Source organism: Mauremys reevesii, linkage group 16 (genome assembly GCF_016161935.1).
Source record: "Mauremys reevesii isolate NIE-2019 linkage group 16, ASM1616193v1, whole genome shotgun sequence".
Taxonomy (NCBI): domain Eukaryota; kingdom Metazoa; phylum Chordata; order Testudines; family Geoemydidae; genus Mauremys; species Mauremys reevesii.
Genome location: NC_052638.1, coordinates 2,281,423 through 2,299,975, shown reverse-complemented (window position 1 = coordinate 2,299,975; position 18,553 = coordinate 2,281,423). Strand labels below are relative to the sequence as shown.

The 18,553-nt window shown below is 51.7% G+C and overlaps 1 protein-coding gene across 1 annotated transcript in view; it reads right to left on the bottom strand.

The window, feature by feature from the left end:
• Nucleotides 1-18,553, bottom strand: part of MLKL (mixed lineage kinase domain like pseudokinase) — a 41,270-nt gene that overhangs the window by 16,619 nt on the left and 6,098 nt on the right. The window contains exons 4-5 of the mRNA XM_039502796.1: nucleotides 17,096-17,288; nucleotides 12,679-12,776 (exon numbers count right to left, since the gene is read on the bottom strand). Of these exons, the coding sequence (XP_039358730.1) occupies nucleotides 12,679-12,776; nucleotides 17,096-17,288 (291 nt within the window). The remainder of the gene's footprint in view (nucleotides 1-12,678; nucleotides 12,777-17,095; nucleotides 17,289-18,553) is intronic.

Sequence of the window (18,553 nt, the reverse complement as noted above, 5' to 3'; positions counted from 1 at the left end):
CAACTATACATACAACATGATGGGGGCTAATTTAGCTACAACGAGTCAGGAAAAAGATCTTGGAGTTATCGTGGATAGTTCTCTGAAGATGTCCACGCAGTGTGCAGAGGCGGTCAAAAAAGCAAACAGGATGTTAGGAATCATTAAAAAGGGGATAGAGAATAAGACTGAGAATATATTATTGCCCTTATATAAATCCATGGTACGCCCACACCTCGAATACTGTGTACAGATGTGGTCTCCTCACCTCAAAAAAGATATTCTAGCACTAGAAAAGGTTCAGAGAAGGGCAACTAAAATGATTAGGGGTTTGGAACGGGTCCCATATGAGGAGAGATTAAAGAGGCTAGGACTTTTCAGCTTGGAAAAGAGGAGACTAAGAGGGGATATGATAGAGGTATATAAAATCATGAGTGATGTGGAGAAAGTAGATAAGGAAAAGTTATTTACTTATTCCCATAACACAAGGACTAGGGGTCACCAAATTAAATCAATGGGCAGCAGGTTTAAAACAAATAAAAGAAAGTTCTTATTCACATAGCGCACTGTCAACTTGTGGAACTTCTTGCCTGAGGAGGTTGTGAAGGCTAGGACTATAACAGCGTTTAAAAGAGAACTGGATAAATTCATGGTGGTTAAGTCCATAAATGGCTATTAGCCAGGATGGGTAAGGAATGGTGTCCCTAGCCTCCGTTTGTCAGAGGGTGGAGATGGATGGCAGAAGAGAGATCACTTGATCATTACCTGTTAGGTTCACTCCCTCTGGGGCACCTGGCATTGGCCACTGTCGGTAGACAGGATACTGGGCTAGATGGACCTTTGGTCTGACCCAGTACAACCGTTCTTATGTTCTTATGTTCACCAAGTGATCCATCCCCTGTTGTCTACTCCCAAGAGACCAGACCTGACTCCTGTACCCATGCAACCCCAGTCACTTCCCTGGAGTTGCTCAGATGTAACTGGGAAGAATGTTTTGTAAGGTTTACACATGACCACCTGACAAGCAGTCAGAAATGCCCCAGGCAGTCAATGAAGGGAGTCAATATTGCTATCACTAAAAAGCCTCCACAAATTATTGATTGCACAGGCCGGGCTGACAGGAGGGGGGGAAAGGGGGCACAAGTGTATTGGAAACCCGAGCTTGCGGGGCTCCCAAAACATTTGTAACATCTGTGTAAAAATAAAGTGAAATGGGAGAGGGTGGGACCCCAGTAAACATGATGTGCCAGGGCCTCTGGACTGAGCACAGGTGTAAAAACCAGAAAACACACCTTTTTAATCTCTTCTGCTGCCATTTAATTCCCTGTCCCCAACTTAAGAAGGGCCTGATTCTGCCACCTCCATTCACACTGCACAGTCCACACGGGCTGAGCTGTCCACTTAATTTATCTATTTACCTGGGGCTAGACTGTGCCTTATAGCTGTGAGTAGGGGCGGTAGGGCGCTGCACTGCCCCAGTGGGAGCACAAGGAGGCAGTGTGCTCAGGGAAGCAGTGCCTCCTGAACTTTCCACTAGGCAGGGAAAGGATACCCATTGTGCCACTCCTTGGGAGGGTACAGCACACGATCCCGTCCATGGCTAGCCAGCTTCATGGGCTGGTGCAGGGGGATAAGAGTGAAACTATTGCGCTACCTCCTCCCTGCCCATTGTGGGGTGGCTTGAGCCCCAGAGGGAGCTGTCAGGGAGCAGCCTCTCTGCTCAGTAGAGCTCAGACACTGCAGCTGTGGCTGGCCCAAGAGGAGAGAGCACTGGGGTGAAGGAGCGTAGTGACCATGGACCAGAACTGAGTTCACTACTTGGCTATTGGAGTAAGCATCACCGCCATGGCTGCCACTCCCACTGGGCCCTGGAACCTTTGTCATCCTGATCCTAAGCGATGTCCTGCCCAGATGGGCCAGAGAGAGGGGCCCAGACAAAATCGCCACCCTACCGGCTCCAGCTGAATCCCAGCCACTACCCAGGATGACACAGATCAGACTGTAACAACAACAGCTCCTGCCCATCGCAGCTAACTGCTTCTCTTCTCCCCAGCTGGACAGTTATTACCACCTTTGATACCTTCTAAGAGATTGTCAGACACGGGGCTTTTCCTTCTCTCTCCAGCTAAAGGGAAAGGGAACAAGGAATGTTGTTAAAACAACCCTTATTTAATGCTTTTCAAAGGCTTTAACTGTTCCTCCTTCTTTTCATTTAATGAAAGGCTCAGGTCCCTGTATTCCAAACCTTGTCTAACCCTGTTTAATGCTGGACAATGACTGGGTTATGTTTGGCCCATATATTCCATCTATATTCATACAACTTTATTGGGTCAAATGCTAAATGACGTTTAGTCCAAAGAATGCTAAAGCAGCTTTTATTTAAGGTGAAAGGGCACTGCTGTCATTGGAATAACAGAAACTTGGTGGGATGACTCACATGATTGGAGTACTGTCATGGATGGATATAAACTGTTCAGGAAGGACAGGCAGGGCAGAAAAGGTGGGGGAGTTGCGTTGTATGTAAGAGAGCAGTATGACTGCTCAGAGCTCCAGTATGAAACTGCAGAAAAACCTGAGAGTCTCTGGATTAAATTTAGAAATATGAACAACAAGGGTGATGTCGTGGTGGGAGTCTGCTACAGACCACCGGACCAGGGGGATGAGGTGGACGAGGCTTTCTTCCAGCAACTAACAGAAGTTGCTAGATCACAGGCCCTGGTTCTCATGGGTGACTTTAATCACCCCGATATCTGCTGGGAGAGCAATACAGCAGTGCACAGACAATCTAGGAAGTTTCTGGAAAGTGTAGGGGACAATTTCCTGGTGCAAGTGCTGGAGGAACCAACTAGGGGAAAAGCTCTTCTTGACCTGCTGCTCACAAACAGGGAAGAAATAGTAGAGGAAGCAATAGTGGATGGGAACCTGGGAGGCAGTGACCATGAGATGGTCGAGTTCAGGATCCTGACACAAGGAAAAAGGGAAAGCAGTAGAACAGAGACCCTGGACTTCAGAAAAGCAGACTTCGACTCCCAGAGGGAACTGATGGGCAAGGTCCCCTGGGAGAATAACATGACGGGGAAAGGAGTCGAGGAAAGCTGGCTGTATTTCAAAGAAACCTTATTGAGGTTGGAGGAACAAACCATCCCGATGTGTAGGAAGAAAACTAAATATGGCAGGCGACCCGCTTGGCTTAACAGTGAAATCCTTGCTCGTCTTAAACACAAAAAAACAGCTTACAAGAAGTGGAAGATTGGACAAATAACCAGGGAGGAGTATAAAAGTATTGTTCAGGCATGCAGGTGTGAAATCAGGAAGGCCAAATCACACTTGGAGTTGCAGCTAGCCGGAGATGTTAGGAGTAACAAGAAGGGTTTCTTTAGGTATGTTAGCAACAGGAAGAAAGTCAAGGCAAGTGTGGGCCCCTTGCTGAATGAGGGAGGGAACCTAGTGACAGAGGATGTGGAGAAAGCTAGTGTACTCAATGCTTTTTTTGCCTCTGTCTTCACAAGGTCAGCTCCCAGACAGCTGCACTCTGCAGCACGGTATGGGGAGGAGGTGACCAGCTCTCTGTGGAGAAAGAAGTAGTTCGGGGCTATTTAGGAAAGCTGGACGAGCACAAGTCCATGGGGCCAGATGCGCTGCATCCGAGGGTGCTAAAGGAGTTGGCCGATGAGATTGCAGAGCCATTGGCCATTATCTTTGAAAAATCATGGCGATCGGGGGAGGTCCCGGATGACTGGAAAAAAGCTAATGTAGTGCCCATCTTTAAAAAAGGGAAGAAGGAAGATCCAGGGAACTACAGGCCAGTCAGTCTCACCTCAGTCCCTGGAAAAATCATGGAACAGGTCCTCGAGGAATCAATCCTGAACCACTTAAAGGAGGGGAAAGTGATCAGGAACAGTCAGCATGGATTCACCAGGGCAAGTCATGCCTGACTAACCTAATTGCCTTCTATGACGAGATAACCGGCTCTGTGGATGAGGGGAAAGCAGTGGATGTACTATTTCTGGATTTTAGCAAAGCTTTTGATACAGTCTCCCACAGTATTCTTGCCAGCAAGTTAAAGAAGTCTGGGCTGGATGAATGGACGGTAAGGTGGATAGAAAACTGGCTAGATGGTCGGGCTCAACGGGTAGTGATCAATGGTTCCATGTCTAGTTGGCAGCCGGTATCAAGTGGAGTGCCCCAAGGGTCGGTGCTGGGGCCGGTTTTGTTCAATATCTTCATTAACGATCTGGAGGATGGTGTGGACTGCACCCTTAGCAAGTTTGCAGATGACACTAAACTGGGAGGAGTGGTTGATATGCTGGAGGGTAGGGATAGGATACAGAGGGCCCTAGACAAATTAGAGGATTGGGCCAAAAGAAATATGATGAGGTTCAACAAGGACAAGTGCAGAGTCCTGCACTTAGGACGGAAGAATCCCATGCACTGCTACAGACTAGGGACCGAATGGCTGGGTAGCAGTTCTGCAGAAAAGGACCAAGGGGTTACGGTGGACGAAAAGCTGAATATGAGTCAACAGTGTGCCCTTGTTGCCAAGAAGGCTAATGGCATTTTGGGTTGTATAAGTAGGGGCATTTCCAGCAGATCAAGGGATGTGATCATTCCCCTCTACTCAGCACTGGTGAGGCCTCATTTGGAGTACTGTGTCCAGTTTTGGGCCCCACACTACAAGAAGGATGTGGATAAATTGGAGACAGTCCAGCGGAGGGCAACAAAAATGATTAGGGGGCTGGAGCACATGACTTATGAGGAGAGGCTGAGGGAACTGGGATTGTTTAGTCTGCAGAAGAGAAGAATGAGGGGGGATTTGATAGCTGCTTTCAACTACCTGAAAGGGGGTTCCAAAGAGGATGGATCTAGACTGTCCTCAGTGGTAGAAGATGACAGAACAAGGAGTAATGGTCTCAAGTTGCAGAGGGGGAGGTTTAGGTTGGATATTAGGAAAAACTTTTTCACTAGTAGGGTGGTGAAGAACTGGAATGGGTTACCTAGGGAGGTAGTGGAATCTCCTTCCTTAAAGGTTTTTAAGGTCAGGCTTGACAAAGCCCTGGCTGGGATGATTTAGTTGGGTTTGGTCCTGCTTTGAGCAGGGGGTTGGACTAGATGACCTTCTGAGGTCCCTTCCAACCCTGAGATTCTATGATTCTATGATTCTATGGGTCATGCACTCACTCTGGACTTGGTCCCCAGTGTCCCTTTTCCCTTGGCATCCTTATGGTCACAAGGAATGAGTGGAAATGCATGAAAGAGTACTTGATGATGAACCTTTAATTATATTTAGCAAAGTACTGTATTATATATAATTTTACGTAGCCTTATTCCGTTAAATGGAGTCTGTTTCCAACTCCTCCTCACATTGGCCTCTCACATGTCCTGCTTACAAAGAGGACATCTGCTTGTGAACACCAATAGGTTTTGCCAGAAAATGTCCATCTCAGACTGGAATCTTCTACTTTGACCTCAGATCAAGATACTGAATTATTGGTCCATGATGAGCTACAGCTGACATGCTAGAATCTCTGACTGGACACAAGTGTCCCCTGCAGCAGAGTAGGCGATTCAGTGATCCCCACAAAACCTAATGCTAACCATGCAGAGAGAAGTGTGTGTGGGGGCGGGGTGGTATCTCTCTTGTACCACTAATGACATTAGGAGTTGTATCCTGCTCCCTTCCTGGCATTGGCCATCTAGAGAAGGGGAAGTGAAAGATTCCAAGCCTGAAGTACAACTCAGAGAGAAAAGACCAAACTTGCTCCACTGCACGTGAAAGAGCTCCAAGTTACATTTTATCATTGATAAAGCCACTGGTAAAAATCATCTTTGTTCCAAACTAAGACCAATCACATGAGCTAAAGAGATTGAGAAGTAGAAGATGCGAAAACCATTGTGGAGCAATTCAGGGAGGCTTGAATCACTTCAACACTTAGTGCCTATCTCTTTGCAGATCACTTAACTGTCTCCCAAAGTAGACACTAAATTCCTAAAGCTGTTATTTAAACAGTAAGAGATCTCCAATCCCGGGTTGTTCTAAAGCCGCTACAAGTGTGGGACTCTATCAATCATCCTGTGTCTGTGCCAGGGTGACAGAAAGATGCAGGCAATCATGTTAAAATGGGGAGGGGAAATAGACTAGATCAGGGGTTCTTAAACTTCATTGCACCGCAATCCCATTCTGACAACAAAGTTACTACATGACCCTGGGAGGCAGAGGGGAGTGGAGCCCGAGCCCCACCTCCCTGGGTTGGCGGGGAGATGGTGTGACCCAGTAGGGAGCGGGGTGGATTGACCTGGGAATGTTGTCTAGTTTTACTGGGGCTGTCTGCATGGGAGATGGGAGAGCAGAGGATGACTTTAGGTGAGGGATAGGACCTGAGCCTGTAACCTGAGCCAGGAGGGGAGTGGGGCAAGTGGACTCCTTTGCCCTGGAAACTGGACAAAGGGAAAGAGCCTGCTGGAGGGGTTTTTGGTTTCAGTTTTGGGCTGGCTGGGAAGAGGCAAGGAATCCCAAGTCTGGGGTCTAAGATCCTTGCCCCCCAGAGGAACCTGGCTGAGGGGTCCTGGTTGTACCTACAAGCCCTGCTTGGGACTGTGTTCCTGTTGTCTAATAAACCTTCTGTGTTACTGGCTGGCTGAGAGACATGGTGACTCGCAGGAAGTGGGGTGCGGGGCCGGACTCCCCCACACGCCGTGACAGATGGGCCCACAGCCCGAGCCTCACGCCCAGGTCAGGGTGGAGTCTGGGCTTCAGCTTCTGTCCTGGGTTCCAGCAAGTCTAATGAAGCCCTGGTGACCCCATGGGGTCACAACCCACTTTGGGGTCCTGACCCAGAGTTTGAGAACCGCTGGACTAGGTAAACCAAAGTTTGATGTGATTTCTGTGAAGAGTGAAGTTAATGGAAGAAAGCAGCTCGAGAAGGAAGTGACCAGCAAATCTGTTTAAGAGCAGCACTTCCTTACAAGGCAAGTAACAGGCTCTGAGCTAACTGGCTGAAATAAAAGGGAACGGCTCCTCCCCATAACTTTCCTCGAAAACCCTACGAATCGTTTTCTAAACTTGTTCACTAGGAATTCGTTACTAATTGTAGTAATTGGCGAGCCAGATAAATTGAACCAGTGCGTTATTTCAATTACAACCTTACTTTGACCATAGTAAATTAGGTTAGGACAATTATAAGTTAAATTAACCAGTGACATATGTTGCTTAAACTGATATTTGTTCACCAACTACTTGCTTAATCTCTTAGTGCATTCATAAGAGATACACTGAACTGGTTTGTGTCTCGACACTTCAATGCAGACAAAGTAACCTACATAGGGGAAAAAGGTAAAATCATTAAAGATAATTCATTAGCCCATTCTATAGTTTAGTTACTTAAAATAACATTGCATTGTTCCTGCAGGAGACAGCTCCCAGTGCCTTCCTTCTTGTGGAATCTGAGCAAAGTTCAACCACAGGCTGGCCCCATGTCACTTAGGGGAATGAAAAGCAGACACGGCTCAGCTCCAAGTAGCCCACTTTGCTGGATATGTACTATTGGAGTCATGAATTCCTGTGGAGTGGGGTGGCCTATTCCTTCAGGTATTTTCTTGGCCATGCCAGCTGTGGTATTACATCATGGGTCTTCCATCCCTGTTGGCTGGCTTTGGCCATATCTCATCACACCCATCCAGACCATGGCTGTGTCACGTTTGATGTGACAAGTGTGGCCTGATGTCTGGACTCGTAAATTCAGGCTGTCATGGAGTCACCGGGCAATGCTCTTGAACTACTCCATATGAAGCCAGTCAGTACTCGGGGAGCCTAAGTCAGGTCCATCTTGGAGGCAGGGAGACCCAGACCCTGGGGGTCTGGCCTCCTTCTCTTTCCCCGGCCAGCTCCAAACTGAAACTCTCCAGCCCCTCCTTTGGCCTTTGTCTCTTTCCTGGGCCAGGAGGTCACCTGATCTCTTTGTTCTCCAACACCTTCAGTTGGCACGTTTGCAGGGATGGGGCCCAGGCCATCAGTTGCCAGGGGACAGGGTTTCGGCCATTCTCTGTGCAGACAGCATCACATTGGCCCTCTAGGGCTCTGCAACAATCACACAACCTTATCCCACCACCTAGATACTTAAGACATGCATAGGGGAAACTGAAGCACCCACATAGTATTCAGAGAAAACATTAAGAACATTCTCACTTTGTCACTTCTCTCCCCCTTCGAGACTGAACTGAGCAGGGTCACTTTACCCAGTGACCTGGGGCAGTTCAAACCCACCAACGTTCCCATGGATGCCCCAGAACCTCTCACATTCCTTGGTGGGAGTTACACCAGGCCCTTCCAGTTTCACACCCTCCCTGAGGTCAAGTGTGCTTGATGGAACTCGCAGGCTGTATTTGGGAAGGTTTATGTGGCCCGGGCCCTTTTGTCACCCCAATACCCCTGGGGTTCAAACTGAGACCGGGTCTTCTCCCAGCACTCAGGTCTGGAGGGCTGTGATTCGGGCTGTCTTGGTTCAGAGCCCCCATCTTGACCTTGGCCACCCTCTGACCAGGTGTCTCTGTCCCCAGCAGCTCGGCATCAGCCCCTTTCATTTGATGCAGCCACGTCAGAGGAGAGTGGTCAGTACACACAGTAAAGCGCCGCTCAAATAGGTACAGCTGCAGCTTGCTCTGGTACCCAGTGGGGTGTCTCCCCCCCCTCAGCACTGGCTTGTGTCAGCACCGTGCCCAGCCCTGCGTCTGAGGCATCGGTGAACACTGTGAAGGGCTTGGCAAAGTCTGGGTTTACCAAATTTACCGGGCCCTGGATTAGAGCCTCCTTCAGTGCACAGAGAGCCCTCTGGCCCTGCTCGGTCCAGACCACCTCATCTGGCTTCCCCTTCTCACACAGCTCAGTGATGGGGGCAGCTAGGGAGCTCAAGTGGAGTACAAACCCCCGGTAGGACCCCGCCATCTCGATAAAGGCCTGGACTTGTTTCTTGGTCTGGGGAATGGGCCAATCTCTGATCGCCTCCACCTTGGCTGGCTCTGGGCTTGGGCAGCCGCTCCCCACCTTGTGGCCCAGGTACGATGCCTCTGCCAAAGGGGAGGTGCAGGCAGATTTCAATCTGGCATCTGGGTCCAAAGGCACCTGCCAGTCACCTTTGGGGAGATACACAGTAGAGAGGTAATGAGCCCCTCCAGCTTGTCTAGAATCTCACCAGGCCTAGCCATGGGGTAGGCATCGGACACGGTGATGGCATTAAGCTTCCAATAGTCCACATGGAATTGGATTGACCCATCTTTCTTGGGGACCAGCCCCACAGATGAGGCCGATGGACTGTTGAACGGCGGGGTCACCTCCAAAGCCAGGATGTCCTTGACGTCTCTCTCCAGGTCCTGGGCTGTTTTTCCAGTGACTCTGAATGGGGGACACCTGATGGGAGGATTGGCTCCCCTTTCTCCCAACCGTCCCTTACCAGGTCCAGGGGTCCCCTCACTCTCCTCCCATACAGCAGCTCGAAAGGATTCCTGGGGCACTTCCCTGTACTGCAGGTGGGGCAGGTACTTGTCCCAGCCCGCCGGATGCTGATTCATAAAAGTCCTCAGCATCATCCCCAGGGTCCCATAAAATCTCTCCACCAGCCCGTTGGACTGAGAGTGATATCCAGAGGCACAGGTGGGCTGGACCCCACATTTCTCCCACAAGCCCCAGAGCAGGGCTGACATGACATTGGCCCCTGGTCTGTAAGGACCTCACTAGGGACCCCCACTCTGCTGAAGATGGTCAGCTGCGTGTCTGCCATGGTGTCTGCCTCAGTGGAGGACAGAGCCACCACCTCTGGGCAGTGGGTGGTGAAATCCGTCCCACCAGAATGTATTTCTTCCCTGACCGGGTCGCCTTGCTGAGGGGCCCCACTATGTCCATAGCCACCTTATGGAAAGGCTCCTCTATGATGGGCAGGGGTCTCAAGGGGGCTTCACCCTTATCCTGGGCCTTCCCCACCCTCTGGCAGGGGTTGCAGGACCTGCAGTACTGCTGGACACATCATAGATTCTGGGCCAGTAAAAGTTCTGCAGTAGCTGCTGCCTGGGGGGCTGGATCCTCTGGTGTCCCGAGAGAGACATTGTGGGCCAGGTACAGTAGCCTGCAGCGATACTTCTGGGGCACCATCAGCTGCTTCCTGATTCCCCCCAGTTCTACTTCCCCTTGGGGAGCCCATTCCCGGTACAGGAATCCCTTCTCCAGCAGGACTCTGTCCCTGCAGCCTTCCCCAAGGGGGTTTGCAGCGCTGTGGCCAGCAAGTTCCCGCAGCTTCTCCAAGGAGGGATCCCTCTGCAGCTCGGTCTGGGATTCAGCTGTTGAGGAAGGGAGTGGGACCTGCTCCCTCTCGCTGGCTGGGCCTGGGGTCACAGCCCCACTGAGCCCTGTCCCTGGTAGCTCCCTCCCTGCTGTGTAATCACTTCCCAGCAGCACATCTGGACCAGGCAAACCTGGTTGGCAGCCAACCTGCCCTGCCTGTGTGTCCCCCCACTCACCTGGGGTCTCAGCTCCCCCCGTGCTCAGCGCTGCCCTTGCAGTCCCAGTGGGGGCAGGCAGTGAGCTCTCTGCTCTGGTCACAGCATCAGAGCCAGCGTGAGCCCCTTCTCCAGTGTGCAGGGGGGCAGGGAGCATCTCTCCCTCCCACTCAGCCCCAGGGGGCTGGTTACAGGTAGGCAGGTATCCTGAGCCCAGCAGCCCCTCCCCCTGCCAGCCAGGTCATTTGCATTTTCACTGACCATTTCCATCCTAGCCAATTGGTTCCCTGGATTCAAATTCAAATCCTTGGCTGTTACAGGAGCAGGGCTTGGATCCTGTCCCAAAGAGACACAGTCACCCCCGAACAGGACCGCACAGCTGATATCCTGGAGATCCCCAACTACCAGCCAGCCCAACCCCTCCTGTGTCTGTACAGGGATCTGGGCCATAGGCAGGGTGAGGGGCTTCATCCCTGGGACCTTCACCCATATCACACAACCCTTCAGCAACTGGTGGGGCTGCACCACCTGGGGCCTGACAACAATTCTCTCTGTCCCAGGATCTCGTCACCCCAGGCAGGTCTCCCCATTGACCATCACCTTCTGCTCCCACTGGGGGTCTGAGGGGCCTGAGCCCAGGAGACTCCATGAAGACATATGGTCCCAGGCCAGGAGTGGGAGCCTGTCCACCACCCCACCCATCTGGCTGACAGCGTCTATGGCCTTGGGACCCAGCAAGGGAGCTAGATACCAGGGCTTTTCTGCAGGGTCCCCCTGGTTCAAATCGCCAGCCTGCTCGAAGGCAGTGTGGTGGGCATCCACATCCCACCCCTCCTTAACCAGGGGCAGCAATTTAGTATCGAGGTTCCCTGCAGAACTAGCAGCCCGGAATCTATCCCCACTCACCCTTGGGAAGTCCCCATGCCTATCGGCCCCACCATCGCCAGTCCATGCTGCGGCTGCTTCTCCTGCAGCTCTTTCTCGGGCTCTCACTGTCTCATGGTCCTCTCACTCTCTCGGACTCAGCTCCAATCCCATCTGTCTCCAAGCCCCTGAGGGGGAACCTGATCGTAAAGATCCCCGTCTGGTCAGGGACAACAGTCTTGGGGATGCCTGGCTACCCCTCCAGCTGCCCCCAGATGCTCTTGTAGTCCCATTTGGGTCAGGAATCTGCTCCTCAGAGCAGTCCTCCTCCTCCAGCTGCACGATTAACTGTGCCTTGGTGAATTTCCCCATGCGTAACCCTCTCTTTGTGCACAGGATCACAATGTCCATCTTAAGGAGATGATGATAGGCCACCACTTCGCTCTTCCCAAGTTGTTATGGACTCGCAGGCCTGTGTGCTCTCAGCTCCCCACGGTTTCCAGGAAGAATCCCTAGTGTGCCAGCCCTTCTCGTGGTGACCACCTCTCTCTCAGGGTTGAGCTGCAGACTCCGTCCCTGAGACTGCTCGCTACAGTTCCCAGGGGGACCCCGTTATTGCAACGGTCCTTCTCGCTGGTCACACACTCATAGAGGTTAATCACCCCCTGAAACCGTCCTTCTCTGAGCCTTCAGCACACCTGGTCCTCGTTAATCCCTCTTCGTTTTACTGCTCCCCAGTCACTTACTGCAAGAAGCGTCATTCACGGAGTGGACTCCATCCCACCACTGCCGCCAGTTGTCACGGAGTAACCGGGCGATGCTCTGGAACTGCTCTGGAACTGCTCCATACAAAGCTCTGGGAGGACTCTCTGAGCAGCCTCTCTGGAGCCTCCTCTGGCCTCCTGTCCCAGCCAGCTCCAAACTGAAACTCTCCAGCCCCTCCTTTGGTCTTTGTCTCTTTCCCAGGCCAGGAGGCCACCTGATCTCTTTATTCTCCAACACCTTCAGTTGGCACCTTTACAGGGGAGGGGCCCCGGCCATCAGTTGCCAGGAGACAGAGTTTCGGCCATTCTCTGTGCAGACAGCATCACACTGGTCCTCTAAAGCTCTGCAACAATCACGCCCCCTTATTCCACCACCTAGATACTTGAGAAATGCATAGGGGAAACTGAGGCGCCCACACAGTATTCAGAGAAAACATTAAGAACATTCCCACTTTGTCACACAAGCCCCTCCACGTGTGCAGCAGCAGGGGTGACAAACGCTGTGCTAGGAGATGGGTGCAAAGAGGTGAAATGGGAGCATGCTGTGGAGAGTCAGTGACTGAGATCCCACCACCCCGGGGCCCCTTACCTCTCTCGTCAATGCAGATCCCGTACATGCGAAGGATGTTCGGAGACTCAAATTTCTTCATGGTTTCAATCTCCTTCCTGAAAATCTCCCTCACCTTCCTGCAACAGGCAGTAGAGCAATCAGGTCTCTGGGCAGAGCAGGTCTGTGGGAGCTGGTGAGGCAGGAACAACCCCCTCCTCCAATACAGTCCGACGGTGGAGCTAATCCCAGTAACATGGCCTCCAACCCCACTCCAGGCTTCCTCCCCAAGCCTGAAGTTTAGAAGAGAGCAAGCACACATATCCCACTTTAACTGCATTTTGCTATCTTTCTAGTTCTCTAAAGAGTAGCCACCTAAGGAGATTACTGGTTTCCTGCTCAGTGAGACTTCCCAGCATGCACCTTGCTAGCGATGTGGCAGCCAACACTCATTGACACTGGAGCACAGTGTCCGTGCTTGTGAGGAGTAATGCACGTCCATTCCCCTGGCATTTTCTTTTCAATACCCTTCACCCGCCAGGGTTCCTTGAAAACTGCAGAGAACCTCTGAATATTGGGAGGAAGAAAGCAAACAACTCTCTCCCACAGCCCCCACCATAGCAAGACGCCATGTCCGAAGATGAATGGCAGATGTGATGGCACCAGCAGAAGGAATGCTGGGATGTGTCAGCTGATGAGTACTTGGGGCCTGATCTTTGGGGAAGGAAAACTAAGTTAAAAGGAGTAATGGGCTTAAATTCTCCCACAGCCTATCAACTTGTGCCTTCTGCATCCAACAAGGATGTCCTGTTTGTGTGTAAACTCCAATTAAGTCCCTTGTGTCCATCTCCTGGAGCTGCACTTTTGGAAATCAGATCCCATTGCATTTTCCAGGCAGACTAGGAGACAACCTCAGGATTCTGCCCGACATGGAGGGTAGGGATAGGGTACAGAGGGACCTAGACAAATTAGAGGACAGGGCCAAAAGAAACCTGATGAGGTTCAACAAGGACAAGTGCAGAGTCCTGCACTTAGGATGGAAGAATCCCATGCACTGCTACAGACTAGGGACCGAATGGCTGGGCAGCAGTTCTGCAGAAAAGGTCTTAGGGGTTACAATGGACAAGAAGCTGGATATGAGTCAACAGTGTGCCCTTGTTGCCAAGAAGGCTAATGGCATTTTGGGCTGTATAAGTAGGGGCATTGCCAGCAGATCGAGGGATGTGATCATTCCCCTCTATTTGACATTGGTGAGGCCTCATCTGGAGTACTGTGTCCAGTTTTGGGCCCCACACTACAAGAAGGATATGGAAAAATTGGAGAGAGTCCAGCGGAGGGCAACAAAAATGATTAGGGGGCTGGAGCATAGGCGGCAGGTTTGTATAATTTTTGGTGGGGCCCAAAATGGTGGTGCCCCCCCCCCCGCTCCCGCCCTGTAAGCCGATATAAAATGAAGCTACAACGCGTCAGTGCCACAAGATTACAAGGGTCAATTAAAAGTGGAAAGTCAGAAGCAGCACTTGCCTACTTCAATATACAGTATTATATTTTGTTGCACCTGTTGTGATGAATTGGGAATGTTCTTAATATTTTCTCTGAATACTGTGTGGGTGCCTCAGTTTCCCCTGCAAGATGCCAACTGAAGGTGTTGGGGACAAAGAGATCAGGTGGCCTCCTTGTACGGAAGAGACACAGAGGCCAGAGGAGGGAGTGTCAGTTTGGAAGTGGCTGGGGAAATGGGGAGAGACCCAGAACTTGGTTCTGGGCTCCCCACCCCCCAAGATGGACCTGACAGAGGGGTTCTGTTTTCTGTACCAACAAGCTCTGTTTAAACTGTGTTCCCGTCATCTAATAAACCTTCTGTTTTACTGTCTGGCTGAGAGTCACATCTGACTGCGGAGTTGGGGTGCAGGGCCCTCTGGTTGCCCCAGGACCCGCCTGGGCAGACTCGCTGTGGAAAGTGCATGGTGTGGAAGGGCATGCTGAATGCTCCGAGGTCAGACCCAGGAAGGTGTAAGCTTCTTGCCCTGGAGACAGTCTGCTCAGAGAGAGGAGGCTCCCCCAGAGTCCTGACTGGCTTTGTATGGAGTAGTTCCAAAGCATCACAGCATCCCCTTCCACACCGTGCACTTCCCAGAAGTCCGCACAGGCACTGACACTCCCTCCTCCGGCCTTTGTCTCTTTTCCAGGCATTAGGAGGCCACCCGATCTCTCTGTTCTCCAACACCTTCAGTTGGCACCTTGCAGGGGAAACTGATTTGGGAGAAATGAAGTAAAGCTGCCCAAACCGAGCTTGAGCACTCCTGAATTTTGAGGTGTTCAAATCTGGAAGGCAGGTGCTGGGGTGGGAGAGGGCTGTGGGCTCCATGGGGAGCATGGCAGCAACTGTCTGGAGCTGCACGGAGCCAGACACGCTGGTCTGAGTGGCACAGTAAGCGGTTTGGGGTTGGAGAAGAGGGGCAGTCAAGGGACAAGGAGCAGGGGTTGGATGGGGCAGAGGTTCAGAGGGGCAGTCCGGGGACAGGCAACAATGGGATAGGCATGGGAGTCCAGGGAGTTTATCAGGGGACAGGTAGGAGGGTCCTGGGGGGAAGTTGGGTGGGGTCGCAGGAGGGGGCAGTTGGGGACAAGGAGAAGGGAGGCTTAGATAGGGGCTGAGGTCCCAAGGGGCAGTTGGGGCAGGGGACCAGGGAGGGACAAGGACCAGTGGTGCTTAGATAGGGGTGGAGGTCCTGGGGGGCAGTTGGGGCAGGGGTCTGGGGTGGGGCAATCAGTGGCCAGGGGCTGGGATTCAAAGGGAGCCCTCTGATTGCAGCGCAGAGCCCTCTGACTGTCACGGCTGGGATTTGGCAGCGCAGAGCCCTCTGATTCCCGGCCGCGGCTGGGATTTAAAAGGCTCTGGGCTGCCGGCAGCCCAGAGCAGGGGAGAAACCTAGCTCCAAATATTGCTGGAGCAGAGCCTCTGACTGTAGCCCCAGGAGCCCATATAAGTTGGCGCCCATGGGCTGGAGCACATGACTTATGAGGAGAGGCTGAGGGAACTGGGATTGTTTAGTCTGCAGAAGGGAAGAATGAGGGGGGATTTGATGGCTGCTGTCAACTACCTGAAAGGGGGTTCCAAAGAGGATGGCTCTAGACTGTTCTCAGTGGTAGCAGATGACAGAACAAGGAGCAATGGTCTCAAGTTGCAGTGGGGGAGGTTTAGGTTGGATATGAGGAAAAACTTTTTCACTAGGAGAGTGGTGAAGCACTGGAATGGGTTACCTAGGGAGGTGGTGGAATCTCCTTCCTTAGAGGTTTTTAAGGTCAGGCTTGACAAAGCCCTGGCTGGGATGATTTAGTTGGGATTGGTCCTGCTTTGAGCAGGGGGTTGGACTAGGTGACCTCCTGAGGTCCCTTCCAACCCTGAGATTCTATGATTCTATGATTCCATGATTCTATGCCCTCTCCTCACAGGACAAGTTCTAGTGTTTGAGTCAGGGGTGGACAAACTTTTTGGCCCAAAGGCCACATCTGGGTATGGAAATTGTATGGCAGGCCATGAATGCTCATGGAATTGGGGGTTGGGGTGCAGGAGAGGGTTAGAACTCCAGCTAGGGGTGTGGGCTCTGGGGAGGGGCTAGGATGAGGGATTGCGGATGCAGAAGGGGGAATCAGGGCTGGGGCAGGGGGTTGGGGCATAGAAAGGGGTTGGGGTGCAGGCGCTGGGTGGTGCTTACCTCAATCAGCTCCTGGAAGCAGTGGCATGTCCCCTCTCTGGCTCCTATGCAGAGGCACAGCCAGGCAGCTCTGCACGCAGCCGCGTCTGCAAGCGCCACCCCTGCAGTTCCCATTGGCCATGGTTCCCAGCCAATGGGAGCTGTGGGGGTGGTGCTTGGGGCGGGGGCAGCATGTGGAGTGGAACCCCCTGGCTGCTCCTATGCATAGGAGCCAGAGACAGGATATGCTGCTGCTTCCAGGAGCTGTGCGGAGCCACAGAATGCACAGAGCGGGGCAAGCCCCCAACCCTGCTCTCTGGCTGGAGCGCCAGAGCGGAGCAAGTCCTGGACCCCGCCCCCCGGTGGGAGCTGGAGGGCTAGATTAAAACATCTGAAGGGCCAGATGCGGCCCCTGGGCCGTAGTTTGCCCTCCCCTGGTTTGAGTTATTATAGTCAGATTGCTGCTTTTGGCTTCCCTCATCTTTGTGGTTCTTACTCTGCCCTCCCTGCTATATAAAGAGCTCTGGGATATGTGCAGTGCTGCATAACACCAGACAGGCCCACACAAAGAGCAGCAGTGTTTTGCTATCAACTTTAGCAGGGAGAAAGCAAAGCTACTTTGTCAGTGGCCAGGTTTTCTCCCACCTGAAGAACCCCCTTTCTTCAGTGTCAAGGCATTTCTCAATGATTGAGGGAGAGGATGACAGCAGCCCCCTCCTCAGTAGTTACATTCTTGTTGGGACCTTCACTGAATAACTCACTCGGTGGAGGTGATCACAGGGTTTTTGAAGACTTTGATGGCAACAGGGTACTTGTAGAATTCTCCTTTGTAGAGTGTGTGGCTTTTGGATTCCATCAGGAAGGTCCATGAGGTCTTAGTGAGATCCTCCATCCTAATCTCAGTGATTTCCTCTCTTGGAACAGCATTGTCCTTTTTCATGACTGCATCCTGCACTGGGACAAAGGGAAACAAAGAGAGGGGGTGTTAGATGATGTTCTTGATAAGAAATCTCTTCCTCTGTCTGTCTACGGCTACACTATGGAGTCCATGCCAGCACAGCGCCCTTTTGCTGGTACAATGTATGATGACAGAAGGAGTTTTTCTGCTGGTGTAGAAATACCATCTCCCCAAATGACATTAACTCTGTCAACAGCTTTCATCAGCATAGCTGTGTCTATACTGGGGTTTGTGTCAGCATAGCTGTATCAGTCAGGCTGAGGTTCCCCCCGCACACCCCTGACTGATGGAGCTACACTGATAGAACTCCTAAGTGCAGACCAAACCCCTCTCTGCCTTCCCAGCCTGCAGGAGAAATAACTTGCTTAGTTCATAACACGTTGTATGGATGAAGGCACTTGACCTAATCTAGCCAACGAGGTTTTTGTACCATGCTCATCACCACAGCACCCAGACATAAGATTCAATGGCCTCTTCCCACATATCTTCCTAGTGTGGAGACACACTGGCCTCTCATGATTTGTCTCTGGATAAACAAATGTGGGGTGGAGAGAGCTCCACGTGTCCTATACAGCTGCTATATGCAGTTGCAACTGTGCCATAATGGAGAACAAGGCCTACACAGTGAAATTTCAGGGCTTTTTCTCATAGACTGAGACTTTAAGGCCAGAAAGGACCATCATGAGTCATTATGAGTCAGCAGTGTGCCCTTGTTGCCAAGAAGTCTAACGGCATATTAGGCTGCATTAGTAGGAGCATTGACAGCAGATCAAGGGAAGTGATCATTCCCCTCTATTCAGCACTGGTGAGGCCACATCTGGAGTATTGCATCCAGTTTTGGGCCCCACACTACAGAAAGGATGTGAATAAACTGGAGAGAGTCCAGCAGAGGGCAACAAAAATGGTTAGGGGGCTGGAGCACATGACTTATGAGGAGAGGCTGAGGGAACTGGGCTTGTTTAGTCTGCAGAAGAGAAGAGTGAGGGGGGATTTGATAGCTGCTTTCAACTACCTGAAGGGGGGTTCCAAAAAGGATGGAGCTCGGCTGTTCTCAGCGGTGGCAGATGACAGAACAAGGAGTAATGGTCTCAAGTTGGAGTGGGGGAGGTCTAGGTCGGCTATTAGGAAACACTATTTCACTAGGAGGGTGATGAAGCACTGGAATGGGTTGCCTAGGGAGGTGGTGGAATCTCCATCCTTAGAGGTTTTTAAGGCCCCGCTTGACAAAGCCCTGTCTGGGATGATTTAGTTGGGGTTGGTC